The 17,205-nt window shown below is 39.6% G+C and overlaps 1 protein-coding gene and 2 long non-coding RNA genes across 3 annotated transcripts; 2 read left to right on the top strand and 1 right to left on the bottom strand.

The window, feature by feature from the left end:
- Positions 1-1,079: 1,079 nt before the first annotated feature.
- On the top strand, positions 1,080-7,640 carry LOC128444218 (uncharacterized). The gene is made up of 2 exons (XR_008339121.1): positions 1,080-1,310; positions 6,856-7,640. It is a non-coding gene; the product is annotated as an uncharacterized LOC128444218 (long non-coding RNA).
- On the bottom strand, positions 4,201-17,147 carry LOC128444217 (creatine kinase U-type, mitochondrial). Its single transcript, XM_053426553.1, has 9 exons — positions 16,873-17,147; positions 13,376-13,574; positions 12,959-13,054; positions 12,647-12,868; positions 11,953-12,038; positions 9,242-9,365; positions 7,690-7,824; positions 6,865-6,990; positions 4,201-5,086 (listed from the first exon to the last, which is right to left on the bottom strand). Exons 1-9 carry the CDS (start codon positions 17,019-17,021, stop codon positions 4,976-4,978), a joined length of 1,248 nt encoding a protein of 415 aa, XP_053282528.1. The 5' UTR covers positions 17,022-17,147; the 3' UTR covers positions 4,201-4,975.
- LOC128444219 (uncharacterized) lies at positions 12,914-15,029 on the top strand. The gene is made up of 2 exons (XR_008339122.1): positions 12,914-13,071; positions 13,359-15,029. It is a non-coding gene; the product is annotated as an uncharacterized LOC128444219 (long non-coding RNA).
- Positions 17,148-17,205: the final 58 nt, after the last annotated feature.

Here is a 17,205-nt window from a genome sequence, read left to right as displayed (position 1 = left end):
GCCGCCCATTGGTCCACGCAGCCCGTCAATCGGCCTCGGTCAGCCAATGACAGGCAGGCGAATAAGACCTCAGTATCACAGGACCAATCACAATTTGACAAAATACAAACTCCTCACTCCCATGCCCGCAGGGATCGTGTTATATCTTCACTGCTCGATTTAATACAACTTTGATGATCGGATGGATGGGTCAATAACAGTTATTTATTACTTTACACACGAGTGTCCACCTACGAGACAACAGCAGTACCTGCAGCACTGACACATGTGGTGACGAGTTCAGATCTTCTCTCATAAGAATACAGCTGTGGTGTCAGTTTATTAGATACACACAACTAAACCCAAGGCAGTCCAATACAGCTGTCCTGCAATCAGTCAATGGTTTCAATGTTCAGATTGTGTTGAAAATATTCTCATTATCAGTTATTGTATCCAAGCACATTACACTAGACTCAAAAAAGTTCAAAAGAATACAAAATAAATGAAGAAGATGTTATCTAAAGCAAAGATAGATAGATAGGCAGATAGATAGATAGATAGATAGATAGAGAGAGAGAGAGAGAGAGAGAGAGAGAGAGAGAGAGAGAGAGAGAGAGAGAGAGAGATAGATAGATAGATAGATAGATAGACAGATAGACAGATAAATAGATAGACAGATAGATAGATAGACAGATACAACATTTCAAAAATAATTTCATTGAAGGTTTATTCAATTTTGTTCTATTTTCTAATAATTGTCAGTTGTATCCGTCTGGAATGATTTGTGTGGTTTTGTGCACTGTTTGTGTGCGATTGTCTGAGTTTGAATTGTTCTTAAGTCTATCTTGAAAAATCTCAACAGAAGGATCAGACTAAATAAAACATGAAATCTGCTCAGGTGTAAGGATATCTGTGGTATCCAGCATGTTTGTTTTTGTTTTGTTTGTTATTACTATTACCTCAAAGTAAAGTACTTCCTGTAGGAACTGAAATGTTTCCCTCTTTATAAAGCTGCTGTTATACAACTATGCCAGCAGAAGGCGCTCTTTGAGCATCCCTCAATCTCTGGTCCAAAGTACTCTGAACTCAGTAGGCTGGTAAATCATTCAACAAATTATTTCTGATTGAAGAGAATGACCACATTTTGATATTCGGGACACATCTGACATTTGAATATACATCCCTCTTACCTTTCTGACTGTCTCTTAATAATACTGCTTAGTGTTAGAGTTAGTTTGAATGAGACAAATATAGTGGAGTAATGAAATCCTGAAAATTGAAGAGATACAAATTTGGAATTTGGAGAATCTGGAGTATTTCGACTATAACAAGTAAGACAACAGCACTCAACACTGCTCGACACATAAAAGCTTCTTAAGTGATCGTACAGTACAATAGAGTTCATATAATCCATTGTGCATCTTGCACAACACAGCATTTTATAAAACATCTGTAACATTTGAAGGACATTGATTACACCCACAAGCATTACAGCATAACCTCTGAACACACTTTGAGTACAGGGCAGAGAGCTCTGTGTTTAGAAACCTGAGTAAACAAGGTGTGTATACAGATGTAGCCTATAAGATGTAAACTCTCAATTTGTAAATTTGCATTTTATAATAAAGATAGTGCAGAAATGGTACAAAACCTTTTAAGTAAAACCTAACATTTAGACACTAAAGTAACCTGACAAAGGGAAGAAACTACAAACAAAATGTGTTCTTTTTGTCTCCATTCTGTGACTTCATCTATAATTAACTGCATTTTGAATATGATTTTAAAGTAGCTTAAGCACATGAATGACTCCTGAGATAGTAGTTAGCATTTGGCAGGACTAGTTTATCTGGTGTCACTTTTAAGCTGTTGTTTTATTTGTGTGATATAAAATTTTTTATTATCACAGTCTTGAAGCATCTAAACCAGGGGTGTCCAAACTACGGCCCGCGGGCCATCTGCGGCCCGCCATCCATATAAAATTGGATCGCTTAAAAAAAACAAAACAATTTAGTAGCACTTAAATGGTACTTAAATATAGCACTTTGTAGTTTTGCTCTATTTTTGAAGAAATGTACTTTCTTGATTCTAGTTGTTCTGGGTTTGTACCCTTGAATGCACCTATTGTATGTCGCTTTGAATAAAATGTCATGTGATGGACTATTGCCCACTGTATTGCAGCTGTCCCTCAGAACGCCGCCACACCCCCCCCACTGTCAACAGTCCGCTCCAGGGCAGGGGGGCATGGCGGCGTGAGTGGCCCAGACCTTCGTATTTTTTTCTATATGTGCCCCTCGGGATAAAAAGTTTGGACACCCCTGATCCAAACCTATGAGCTTTAGCTAAGGCAGTGAAGTTACTTCAGTATGTTTTTTTATCTCATGAATGTTCCATAATTTTTTTGGGGTATAAAAATTTCTGTTGTTTATGGATTCTGGTCGCACCTCAGCCATGAATTAATGTGTAGATTAATATGTATATGTAGACATATATATATATGTAAACACGATCTGCAACAGAGATGTCATCACAACTCTATCCCCATCTTATCCCCGATACCTGCATTCATTTTGGCGTGTAGCAGTGCAACACTCTCCTATGATGCAGAGATTTGTACTCTGTTACCCTCAAAGCCCCCCCCCACCAACAGAAAGATCCCTGACTACCTCCGTAAAGTAGTTGCCATGGCAACCCACTTGCTCTTCAGCAATATGTGGAACAAGGAGGAGGAGAGAAGAGGAGAAAAGAGGTCTCCAGCATTAGGCTTGCGACAAGCTCTGAGTACTGTACGAGACAGGGTGTGTGTGTGTGTGTGTGTGTGTGTGTGTGTGTGTGTGTGTGTGTGTGTGTGTGTGTGTGTGTGTGTGTGTGTGTGTGTGTGTGTGTGTGTATGTATTCCGGACAACAGACCCTTCTTAACATCCATTCATTCCCAATGGGACAAAGCACTTGTTGTAGACTTTCTTCACTGCACAGAAAACACTAACGTCTCCACAACTTCTCCACACATACTGTATAATACAAGACAGATACAAATTTAAGTTCATATTCACTCTCAAGTGCAGTATTTTGCTGTGGTTGTGTGTTCACGGACAGATTTCACACTGAGTCATCATAAAGGATCATTATTATTATATTTGATAGTTTTCTAGTTACTGTCAACAAATCACAGAAAAAGACAGAAACAAACTAAATGTGCTGGACCATCCCTTCTGTCTTCTAGCTACTGTCTTATACTTTCTGAAGCTGCAACTCAATGCATCACTGAGTCAATCAAAAAAACATTAGATCAACTAGTTGCTGTTTCAGTCATTTCTAAAACAAATACACCATACTTGCTGGTTGTAGCTCCTCAGTTACTATACAGTTGTCGGATAAATTGATGATAAAAAAAAAAAAAAGTTCATTATTTGCAGCCCTAATACTTTCCAACCTCACAGGTATGTAATGAAGGCAAACAAATTTAAAATTGTGTCATGAATATTGCCCAATGAGCGTTACAGCTCTAAGTGTTTCCAGAGCACGGGATTAACTCAACCTACCTGAAATACAGAACACATGCTCATGGTAATGAGTGCAGCCTCACTGACATGTTTTAATAGATATATAATACTATGGACAACGATATGCTATAAGAGAAATAAGATTTAACAGGATTTTAAATACAGAAAATATGTGTTGCAGGCTCAATTCACTGTTGTTTTGGTCTTTTCATTTGATGTAAAAAACAAATCAACTTTCTTCATATAACCCAAAGCGGCAAGGGGCTTTACAATCCATACAGTCTTTAATCCTTCCATTCAGAGAAGGAAAATCTCCCCAAAATAACTAAATGAATAACAGAGAAGGATTCCTCTTTCAGGATGGACAGATGTGCAATAGATGTGTGTACAGCAGGATGAAAAAATATTACCAGCTTTATCATCTAACATATGACTCCTACATTAAAACACTACCTGGGCTGGAAGAACATTGGACTTATAAATTCTTAACATACATTTTCCAGATTTAAAAGATTCAGCAGAATACAGTTTTGTTATGCCTCTGACTTAACATTGTCCCATGACATGATGCAATCACGCTCCCATAGAGACATATAATGCTCCTCCAGCTTGATTACCAGGGTAAAATAAGGCTTGATGGATATCACAAAATATGTGTTGCTCTGGTAGAAACCAGAAAAAAACACTTTAATAACCAATGAGAGACACAGACAGAGGTAAGTACTGTTAAATAGATGATTCCTTTAATAAAATACATAACAGTGTGACATTCATTAACGAGCTGGAATGATATTGCTTCAGTTGCTTACAGTACAGAACCCAGCCCAGGCCACTGTGTGTTATGACATTGCAGTCTGACACCAGCGTGTCACCCAACATCCACATCCACGAGTCTCTTCAGTCTCACACTGTTAATCTACATTCAGATCCACTCAAAATGGTTTTTAAGGTAACTATGTTTTCACAATCCACAATGGATGGACTATACAAGCACCAGATAATAGTCATGGCTGATCGACAAACAGGGGTAAGGGGAGGAGACGGAGACATGCAGCAGGAAGGAGGCTGCAGCGGGGTAGAGCAAGGTGTTAGGTGGGCTCAAGAGTGGTTTGGAAGCAGAGCCGTAGATACCATTTGGCCATGCAGAGACGGGCAAACTGGCAGCCATTTTTGCTCCATTACAACAGGCTAGAGTTTGTGCATCCTTTGTTAATATTTGCCCTCATTTAATAGCCAGGTGGGAATATGAGCTGTAACTTTAAAACCCTACATATGCACCAACAACACACTTAAGCAGTATTCTGGGACTGTTTATAATATATGTTGATTATATTATAGAGAAATATATTTTGGGGTAAGGACGGTGGATTAGATCAACAGTAGTAATAAATGAGGCGACGACGTAGATATTTATGTTATCTATGGGCACAGAGCGGGATGTTTGTGCAGGTGTGTGTGTGCCCAGGGGGTTGTGCGCAGACGTCAGGGATTGGTTTCTACTTCTGCTTGAGGGGTGCGGGCACCTTGATGTCCTGGCCTTTCTCCAATCTCTTCTCACACTCGATTAAGTAGTTGACGCCATCAATCACGGTCTGCACCAACTGGACCTGAGGGACAGACCAATGAGGTTTTAAAACTTTTTTCACATGTCCAGAGAAGAAAAACAATCCATGGTGGGTAAATAATGTAAAACATCGACTCTAAATAATATCCTTTTGACTGATAATAATCATATAGTCCTAATTTAATGAAACTCAATTTAATTTAAATAATAGGGATCACTGTACTAGTCATGGGGAGAATACTGAGCCTGTGAAAGCAACTCTATACCACTCAATACCCTTTGAGCCAGGAAGAATTTCTTTAAAACATAGTTTTTTACAGTGACTGTTGAGATAGACAGGCAACAGGAAATCAAACAAGTGACACGTTCCGACAAGATTCCCTGCACTCCGGAGAAAATGACCCTGAATATGACTTAAAGGTTCAGTGTGTAGAGCTTAATGACATCTAGTGGTGAAGTTGCATGTTGCAGTTGACAACCCCTTATATCACCCTCTGCTTCCAAACATTACATGGGCATGAAGACCACAAATTTATAACAGACAGTCTGTGTCACAAACTGGAGCTGTGGGGTTTAACAAACATGAGCGTTTAGCATTCAAGAACTTTTAGGTGATAAATTTGGCATCTATCATTTAAAGCTAATTAGTGATTTCAATTTTTTTGTCATAGCATAAAGTGTGTAATTCAAGAGGTCCCTCTCTGAAAAAAAATAGCCTCACATTTTTGGAAATGCACTTCTTTTTGTACAGATAAAAACAAAAGTGAAGATGGGAATTCTGACATTTTTAAATCTTATATATGTGGGTGTGTAAATGCAAGCTACTTGGAAAACGTTTGGAAGATCATCTCTGCTGGCAGCAGCGACACAGCATAGTGGTTACAATGTAATCTTATGGGGCAACAGTGGCAATCTACGAATTGTCGATCAAAGCTCAAATGATTATACTGTGTCTTTGCTAAGCATCTTGCAACACTATAAATGTTTCGCTCAGCAAGAAGTCTCATTCTCACTCGCACAGATTATATTGCATCCACTGCCACGTGCCGCTGCTGCAGGGGGAGGCTACTGGAGGTGAAGAAATGATCTTCTTAACCAGCAAATTTGTCAAAATCTGGAGTAGAAAGCTATTTATATACATAAACAGTATTCTGATTTGTTAGAGGTTAACAAGTTTGACAAAATACAGTTCCTTCAACATGAAAAGTTACATGCTACAACATTATTGTCCTTGTGTATTTTTCTCTAACGGTTTGTTGCTCCGTCATACATTAAACTCTTTTGACATCTTCTAGCACTGATGTGTTCATCCGTCTGAATTAAGGACATCCACACATCACAAAGAGAAGTGGAGGTTAGAGGGAGAGAATATTATGTAACAGAAAGAAAATTAGATAAGTGAGTCTCAATCAGCAGCAAACTGGCTGTTAATTAGTACACTGCACTCCACCCAGAAGCAGTGAAGAGCCATCTCCGGCCTACATGTAATCAGAATAATATATTCAACCACACACTCACAACGACAGAGAACAGCTCCATTGTACTGAATGACTCTGTAACACAGGCGTGACAGCATGACCACATACACAACAAAGACAAACTGCATGTACAAGAAGTCTCCTCTCCTCTCCTCTCCTCTCCTCTCCTCTCCTCTCCTCTCCTCTCCTCTCCTCTCCTCTCCTCTCCTCTCCTCTCCTCGTGCCCCAAATAAGTTGTTTGTGCATAACATTTATTATGGTGGATTGAATGGGAAGATTTACTGCTCTTCAGGTAAAAGGTAGAGATTTATATACTTTGTATTTTTGTACACAGGTTTCTCACCTCAGACTGTCCCAGGCGGTCCAGGTTGGAGATGTCAAAAGTACCACCGACAGCAGCCGTGTCGACGCCACCTGTCCCTCGCTTCTGCAGACGCAGGTTGTCCAGGATCTTACTGAAGCGGATATCCTGGAAGGTGGAGGACAAAAGCTACTCAGCACAGTTTCAATGCAATTAGATGAACATTTGAATCCATCTGCATCTGTATGTTTTTCTCGCAGGTATTTGGAATTACCAAGACTTTAACCACAATCCATCTGAGGTTGGTTTAGAAAGCAGCAGTTTAATTAAAGTAAAACAAATGTCCCTTTTCCCGGTGATGGTTTGTACTTCCTCATGGGGTCCAGAGGTGTTCCGAGGCCAGATGACATTAATACTGTCTCTCCACAGTTTTCTGCACTTAGCAGTGTGATGCCCTGATAAATCCCCCCCTCTCTATCCATCCATCCATCACTAACAATCTTCATAGCAACATTTATAGAAAATAAATTAAGAGCTTATTTCCAAATGAGCAGAATCCAGATATTTAAACTCTTGGTCAACAACATTTCCCACTTCATTTAATAAAAATCTATTTGTTGGTTTTCAATAGCCTTTAATAGTACAATTGTAGTTCTTCTCATCCTTCACTTTTGTGAATAAAAGATGTAATAAAACAGATAAAGAAGACTAGATATGTTGATGCTTTTTGAGGCCTTATCTTTGATAATCTAATGCATTCATTTGGGACTATCATTATGTAACACAAATAGAATAAAGAGTGAAAAGATCGCACATTATCTACTGAAGTATCACCTTGTCTTCATTCTATTACATCTACTGAGTTACCTTGCCCAGCAGGGGCAGTTTGACATGGACCCCGGCCCTGAGCCCTGTGCCCAGGTTGGAGGGGCAGGTGAGGATGTAACCGAGCTTCTCGTTCCACATGAACTCCCAGCCTTTCTCCTGGATCAGCCGCTCCACCTTGCAGGGAGAGGATCAGTCACAACACAATGACAGTGTGCTTCATTCATTCAACAATCTTTTGACCTTTGATACGTTTGATCGATGTGCAAATACTGTTGTTCAAACACAGCAAACTGTTGGTCGCTGTTGATTTTTCATTCTTTAGAGCTGACAAGTAAAGACTTGAGAGTTGTCGTCTTGCAATGGACTGTTGCTGGACTGGACTGGCATAGTATGGGAGATAAAAACGATTTAAACAAAGCACTGAGGTGTGTCTCTCAGAGTTGTTGCAACAGTTCAATACCAAATGTTGCACTGCTTGTCCTTTGCTCTTTCTGTAATGCGGAACTGCGGCTGCTTGGATAAATAATTTATGTTTGTCTGGCCATGTTTGGCCGGTGTGTTTTTGTCCCTCTGTCTACAAGCTTTACATCCATAGCAGGGCAAAGACTAGTGGGAGCTGTTTGTTTTTTCTGCTAGCACTTTTATTAATTATATTCTGTTCTTCTTCTCTTCTCTGATTACATCCTACAGCCATCTGATGGCAGCAGAGTGGATAATGTATGTCTGCTACAGCTGGGGCCTCCGACTTAAAAAAACTGTGTCCTTGGTTGAACTTGGCTGAATCTGGCACAACTATCACCATTGTGCATGAGCTTCTGTGCACATCAGGCTGGTCAGGTGTGATGCAGAATTCTCCTGATTTATGTGTGACACCCTGAGGAGCGTTGGTAGTGTTTCTGTAGGTTTCCACAACCTAGGCTTTATGAGACCTTTTTAATAAATCAATTAATACCGATGTCAAACACGACAGATATGAAGGAATATCAGGGTCCCAGAATTACTTACACTTCAGATAAGATAAAGTACCCTAGTAGAGAATAACCCTTGATACACTACATCACCTTTCAAACTACAGGCAGAGACAGTAGCCTCTGAGTATCCATAGCCAAGCTGAGTGTAGTTACCTTGTTGGGCTGATGTAGTTAACAGTGAGCTTATTAACAAACTTTTATATATTTATATTATAACTCCCTGAAAAAAGATCCAGTGGAAAGAAAGAAGCGTTAAATGAACATTAACATAAGGTGTTTAAAACCCAGCACATAATATTTAAATGTATATAATAATTTTAAGGCCTAAAATTCACGTAGTTGTATTCTTTATTAAATGTTTAATATGCTGCCAAAACTCTGATTGGGAACATAGTGGATTCATATCAGAGTAAAAATATTAAGACAATTAAGAGTTCATTCAAATTAAACATCTTTCCATCTCATCACATGCACTTTCTAACATCGTTAACACTCCACACACATGTACATTCTAACATTAAACACTCCACACACATGTACATTCTAACATGTTGAACACTCCACACACATGTACATTCTAACATGTTAAACACTCCACACACATACAATCCCACTCTCACCTCCTTGAGGCCTCGGCAGAACCTGTCAAAGACTCTCTTCATGTTGCCTCCCTTCTCCATGGAGATGACCCTGGTGTGGTCCTCCTCGTTGATCCAGATCAGGAAGGTCTTGTCATTGTTGTGCCTGCACACAAGAAAGTTACACTGGATTATACAGTATTGATCCTTGTGTGTTGAGGTTATTTGAGGAAAGACAAGGTGCATCCGGGGTGGAAATACAGTAATATAATCTGGTGCTTTGATCTGTTAACCTGAACACATAGCTTTTATTCCTTCCATTTGAAGACTGTGTGGACAGTTTTAACCTTATCAACAACTTCAATACATTTACTCGTCCAAATATAGACAGTAGTCATATATACAGTCAATCAATATCTGAATCTTTCTTTCAAAGGCTGAGTCGATACAGAGATGGTATTTTGGAAGCCTATTGTGAGGAAGTGTGTAAGATACGTTAATGAGAAGATGATGGGTTTCTATATAAAGGGAGCGATGTGATACTGGTGAGCAGAGAGAAGGCCAACAACCATCCATCATTGAGGATAATGCTTGTTTCTGCTGAGGGTCATTGACTCGTGTGTTTGTCAGAGTGGTCTGCAACGCTGCACTGTGGTACTGATTTAGAACTTTTGTTCTTATATATGTCCTTATGGAGTGCAGTTTGTCAGTAACAGAAAAACTAGAGAATTATTGTGTCCCCTCTGCCGCAAACGAGTGATGTTACAAGAAATATGCTCACAATCTCTGCTTAGTTCCCCAGTTCATGGAGAGAAACATGTTTTTACAGTGTGACAGCACAAGGAAGTTGGCTTTAGACAATTTGGATATATAAGTGTCATTACCTTATCATTTGAATGTATTAGATATATTTGTTCAATCGTGTCACACTAGCATGTTAATGAGTGAAGCCCAAAACATGATTTATAAGGTTCCAGTTACCTTTGACCTTTGACCACCAAAATCAAAATGTTTGGTTTAACAAACAACGTGAACAAAATTCATTTAAGGCAGCTTATGTTGGTGATGCTAGTAGGTTTGTCTATTTATTCATTGATCATACATAAATGTCCAGACTGAAGAATTTCAACATCAGACAACAGTAAACTTGTTAAATAACCCTAATAAGGTAATGGATATAGGTCCTGGAGGCAGCAGGTCTGGGAGAGACATTTGGCAAAGCGGAGAGAAAGGGAATTAGGAGGGAGAGATAAAGATTCAGAGTAAAAATACAGCACCAATAGAATATCTGAACCACAGGGGAAAATAACACATATATGTAAAGTGGAACAAAAAAGGATGTTTGGAAGTGTGGAGGATGATAAGCGAAAATGAAAGGAAAGTGGAGCATGACATATGGATAAAAGGAAAATAGGGAAAGTGGGGGAGAGAGTGAGCGAAAGAAAAGGCTAGCATTGGAGCTGTAAGAGGAGAAGATGGAGGGATGATGTGGGGGGTGAATTATTAAGGAGAGGAAAGGATTGGCTGATACGACTGGCAGAGGCAGAGAGGAAGGAGGCTGCTGATTGATTTTGGCCGGCTGACGACTCCACACTGAGGGAGCACTGTCCGCATCGCTCATACACCGACACAGCTCAGCAACAGGGAAATGACAATACTGCTGTTAACATGAGATAATAAAGATAGAAAAAAAGACATAAATAAAAAGAAAAAACTCTGACAGTTTTCAGCAACTGAGCAAAGACTCAAATAATACCAAGTGGATTTCACTGTTTGAAACCCTTTAATTTGATGGGCTTATTTCCCATTATTATAACCTCAGAATATATACAAAAAAATGGAACTGGGAGAATTTTTAAAGACTGATTAAAAAGTGGAAAACAACCTAAAAATATTCTCTGAGATGTATAATACGTAGTTTAAAAAAAATCGACTGTCTACATATGTGTCTATATCATTTTAATATGGGTAAAATAAAAATTGTTCTGTGAGAATAAATATACATTTATGAAAACAAAAGCAATCAAATGAGACAGCAAGAAACAGGAGTGTGGGGTTTCCTTTCAAATACAGTACTTTGTCATTATGTATATCAGAAAATATTCAAGATTACCTCATACTTTCACCTGCTCAGTTAACTTTGTTACCACTAAAATGTTTATTTCTGTCCTTCTTATTTTTTTTAAAGATATCCTTAAATCCTGATTTACAAAATAACCCAGATTAACACAATAAAATTATTTACCCTAGGATCAACCCACATTTAAAATACATTTTGTACATCTGTTTTGCTTTTCCCTCACTGCTGTCAACACATTGACACTGCTGGTCATGATAATTTGATTGAAAGATTGAAAGATTTAGTTTCCTTAAAAGATTGAATCTTGTAGATTTCGAATTTTACAGGAGTTCTACAAGGGTATATACTCGGACCACTGTTTTTCAATTTGTACATGAGCTTACCTGGCAATATTTTAAGTAATGCAATAAATCATATCATGCATTAACCTGTTAAATTCTACTAATTATTACTATTTTCATTTCAGTAATTTCTCAAAAATACTTTTAACAAACTAGTTCACATAAATATCCTGTAATAGTTTAATTAGTGTTGTGCTGTTGCAGTTTTTCCTGGCTTTTTAATTCGGTGCTGTACTGTACACCTAAAGCATACAGTGCTTACTAGTGTTAAAATGTACAACTCTATGCAGTCAATATTATCCTACTTGTACCATCAGGTCTTTTTCACTTACCAAATACCACGTGCATCTGGCCAGTCACGAGCCATGCCTGCACATGTCAGGAGGGGAGACACAGGCTTGTCAAACAGGAAGTGGTCCTGTTATAAATACAGAGAATTGAAGTTTCAACAATGGTTATGACTGGATTGGCAACAAAATCTCAGATTGTAAGACAGAAACTAGGGTGTGAGACCTGAGAATTCAGTAATCGGGCCAATCTTTCTCTTTGTTAAGGAGAAAAATGCCATGGCAGACACAGTCCACCCACAGTTAGTATTTTATTGTTGAATTTTTGTACTAGTCCAGGACTTGAAGGGAAACTGTGACCACATCCTCTGATAAAAAAGATGTGCTGTTCACGTGTATAGCCATTTTCTCACATGAACTTTGGAAAATGTCTGGACTTTCTACAGAAGTTCTCTTTCTGAACAGAGCTGAATCTTATTGTCTTTACAAGTTGACATCTCTGTCCGTGTCTTCTACTTGTAAGGCTCATATTTTTCACACTGAGATATTTGTCATGTTTTTGACTGATGCAATGTCCCAGTCTTGCATCAGTCAAGCAGAACCTCTTTCTTTAATTATCTAACACAGGAACCCTACTTTGTGAAATCTAAAAATAGTTTTGTTGCTGGTGAAAAAAAGGACTTGTAACAAGTTGTACGACATCTTCCCATGCATACAGCAACATCCCAGCACGACTCACATCAATGAGCTGTTGCTGCTCCTTGTCTGTCATCTCGGTGAGACTGTAGTATCTCCCAGTCAGGTCGTCCTTCAGGCCAGCGAGGGCGTCCACCGCCACCCTCTCCACCTCTCTGCGCTCTGCCCGGGTGCAGGCGGGGGGCAGGCTCAGACCCCGGATACTGCGGCCCGTCCTCACCCTGGAGGACAGCACGTAACGATCATCAAAGTTGCCCGACTGGATCTGCAATTAAGACAAGTAGGGAGATTTACATATATGTATGTCAGTTCAAGTCATAGAATGAAATATCTTTCAATTCATTGTGTATGTTACCTTGCTGGAGTCCAGGTCGGTGGGGTGCTTCATGACCTTGGGGTCGTAGCCATTGTGCCTCTCTTTGATAATCGGGTCCAGCAGTTCTGCAAATACCTGAAAAACCCCCCGAGGTGAACCATATGAAAATACAGGACAACTTTCTGTGCTGACATAAGCTCAGAGTCATGGTACAGGAAGTTGCGCGTGGAGTAGAATGTATTTGGCAATGTCTTGAGTCATTTTCCACTTTGTAACACGTTTATTAACTGTCATTTTCTGCCATTCCCTTTTTTTGTTGTTTCAAGTTTCATCAGACTCAAGTTTTAAGTTTCATCAGTATGATACACACGGGTTGAGCTAGCCCTTCTTTTCACTCAGCACCATGGAACTGTTTGTGTGTGCTGGTGTGTTGGAACAGGTCCAGTGATGTCTGACCTCGTAAGTCTCCTCGTCTCCTGCCACCATGCCGACGGTCTTGATGAAGGGATGGCCGGGGTTGTCCACGCCTGTCTGGATGGCCTGGTCCAGTGTGTAGCCATTGGGAGTGGCCTTATTAGACAGCTTGGTGTAGATTGCAGGCGTAAGGTTACTGGCCATGCAGTTGTTGTGTTTGCGCAGGTCAGGGTACTCCGCACTGTTCAAACACAAATGCAAGATAACATAATGTTGCACTGATCTTTTAGAGAGTTTGAGAATAAGGTTAATGATGGAGCTGGTTCAGAGTGTGTGAGTCACTCAACGACACTCCCACATGTCATGTACACAGGAAACTGGGAATTAAACCTGTGACTGTCTGATTATGGGACACTGCTACAAAAAGATGACCTCTAAAAAATTATATTGGACACACAGGGACACAAGGCTGGTGTGATCACTCATATGGGCATTGTGAGAAAGCATAGAGGGATATATATATGAAACTAGTAGTTTAAATCCTCATGAGATGTTGAAAGTGGCATCTGTTTAGTGCTGGTGGATAAAAAAGCATTCAGAGTCTGACTTGACAAAGTCACTTATCTCTTCAAACAAACTATTTAGGCCTCAGCATAGGTTGATGTGGAAAAACCAAAAGGAACCACTGTCAAAGACTGGGTTTAATCCCAAAAAACACACTTAGATCTTTAAAAAACTAAAAGTTCAGAAACAGCACAGACTAAGCAGCTTATGGATTTCTTCCTCCTGCTGCCTGCCAAGATATGAGGAGGGCTAAGACATTTCAAAATTAAATAATATAGTAACTGTGACTCAGCAGAGCTGTACTGGTGATACTAAGGGTAGACAGTCTAAAAATATTTGCGGCCTCTTGCCTTATTTCTATTTTCTCTTGTCTCCACAATAATAAATTCAGAAGTGTTACCTTCAATGAGCCGTCAATTTATGCCTGTATCAGAAAGCACAAGTAGAAAGAGGCCAAGAAAACCCATTACAATGTTTTCTGAGCCAGGAAAACCCAGGTGGCCACATTCGCATGTGTGGCAGGGTTCAGTAATGACACAAGATGCTCATGGCACATATTGTCCTGTAGGAACGATGGATGGATGCATCAGAGGTTTTGGGAACTGATATTTATGAGTTGGGTGCAGAGCCAAATCAAAATCTGGATCTAGTGAATTTAGGTCTAGTTTCATTAGGGAACAATTCAGCCTTGGTGGAGGTATGTGCTGTAATGAGTGCAATTCTAGTTTGAATCGATATTGCTGTTAGTGGTAGGTCTTAAAAGGATATATCATTATATAACATTTAAGGGCTAAACAGTGTTGCAGCCTATTCCAATCCAATTTAAGTAAATGATGACTGATCCTTCAGATGTAAGAAAACAACTGAAAAAAAAGATCATGACGCCATACGGACACTTGGTGTGGTGTCCTCCAAGTGTCCGTAAATCCAAGTGTCCGTAAATCTAATTTGACTTGAAACAAGGTCATACACACCATGTCTTTATTCTAAAGGTCCTCTGTGATCCATGCGCGACCACGGCTCGAAAATTCGGGCTAAAAACTTGAATTTGCGAATTTTCATTTTTCTGTGAACTGTCCCTTTAATCACTCAGAAAGTTAACGAATTATACTTATTAAAGTTAAGAGTTACATGACCATCTCCTGTTTCTGCTACTTGAGGGAAATATTGTTAATTTTACTCAACTGCATTTGTGTTATACTTGAACCTATATTTACTTTTAATAATAACCCAATAAGATAATATAATATAAAATGATTTCTTCAACTTTTCGTACTCAGTAAATTGATCCATTATTATCTATACAGTGTATCCTTGGAGGGTTACGGGGAGCTGAAGCCAATCCCAGTTGACATCAGGCAAGCGTATCACAGCGCCACCTTACAGAAACAAACGACCAATCCAGCTCACATTCACATCACAGACAATTTAGAGCCTCCAATTAAACTAAACCAAATCTGCAGGTCTGAAGCTTCTTGTGAGGCTTCAGTGCTGAATCCTTTGTACTTTTAAGTAAGCAAAGACAAAGTCAACTGAGTATTTCACTGCCAATATAACCTTAGACATAAGCTATTTGATATGAGTGTTTATTGTTATTAGTGCTTATTGGTTATTTTAAATTCTAATATAAAAAACACAATTATCCTCCGGTCTCGATACTCTTAACTCACCAGCGTAACCATTAAGTCACATTTTCTACCTGTATCTTTTCATTAATGGTTAACGAATGTAAATGTGGGTATGGTAGGATTGAGGGTGTGTGACCTATGAGGTTGTTTGTGGTCACTATATCAATACAGTTTGATAAGAGACACTACAGTGACTGCGTGGCTACCTTAACCACTGAGACACACCCGAGACGACCTCAGAGTAAAGGTCTGAGGACACACACACTGTACACCTCACCAATGTCAACACTTTTATGAATACTAAAATATGTCAAGTAATAGATTACCTTTTGGTGTATGGTGAGCTGTGCCGGCTGCTGTGATGTGTGCATAATGTAACAAGTCCAGGGCAGGGTTTTATATCTGAGCAGCAGATAAGGTTTTATTCATCGGAGGCCTATATGTACAAGCACTACTTTACAATCCTGGCGAGCGTGTGGTGGAACACGTACACATCCCTCCTCAGACTCTTAACCTGTGATACATTCTTCAATACACTGCAGTGTTGGGTGCAAAATCATCTGCTTTCTAGTTTATTCCTCAACTCCATACAATTGCCATCTTTGATTTTTTTTAGTGGGACATACCTAAATTTGTCTTAGTTATTATTATTATGATTATTACATTACATTTCAATTAGTTGACGCTTTTATCCAAAGCGAATTACAATAAGTGCATTCAACCCCGAGGGTACAGACCCAGGACGACAAGAATCAATAGAATACAATTTCTTCAAAGTAGCCAGTGAAGGGAGCGGAGAAGCGGAATAGTGTGAGTGAATTTAGGTTGGTTAAAAAACAGTCGAGCTGCTGCATTATATAATTATGATTATAATTAAAGTTTATTTGTTTCTACTGCCTTTACATTTACTTTGAATAAAAAATAAATTTTGAACACAAGCTTAGATTTATCGTGTGTTTGATTCTAGCCATAAACCGTCTTGTTTCATGACTCATGATTTGGTTGTTTATCTGACATGCTCTGATACATCATACATGTGATAATGCCACCTGATAAAGCATGTGATGGCTGGCTTCTTCATTTCAAGGTTATTTAGACTGTGGGTGCATATCATTCTTATACAATGGAATATTTTGCTCGCTGATATTTTTGGTTAAACTGCACATTAAGTCATATTTTAATATTAAAGACCATTGTTGCCTCTAATCAGTGGATGACATTAACACAGATGTGAACATGATGAATAAACGAGATGGGTAAATGATGATGATGATGATGATGATGATGATGGTGGTGGTGTGTGAGGTGTTGATGGCTCCAGTTGAGGGACACACGGGGCCCGGTTACCTGGAGGGGTACACCCTGCGGACGGGCATCCCGGCGCTGACATGGTCCCGGTGCTGCAGCAGGTATCCAGCCGTCACGGAGCCTCCCACCAGAGACAGAATCCCGATTTGTCGTTTGGAGGACAGGATCCTGGAGAAGCTGCTCGCCATGGTGCTTTCCTCAGTGACTTATAATGAATGAAATAAACGTCTTTTCTCCAAGCTGGCGGCGGAGGGAGGGACAGGTGGCTGTCGGTGATGCAGCGGCTCTGCTGGAGAGACGAAAACGCGCAGCCTGATTTAACCCGAGCTGCGTCAAGATGAAGGGAGACACACAGGAGCAGACCGGTGCTAC

The sequence above is a fragment of the Pleuronectes platessa genome, chromosome 7 (assembly GCF_947347685.1).
Source record: "Pleuronectes platessa chromosome 7, fPlePla1.1, whole genome shotgun sequence".
Taxonomy (NCBI): domain Eukaryota; kingdom Metazoa; phylum Chordata; class Actinopteri; order Pleuronectiformes; family Pleuronectidae; genus Pleuronectes; species Pleuronectes platessa.
This window is presented reverse-complemented; position numbering and strand designations above follow the sequence as displayed.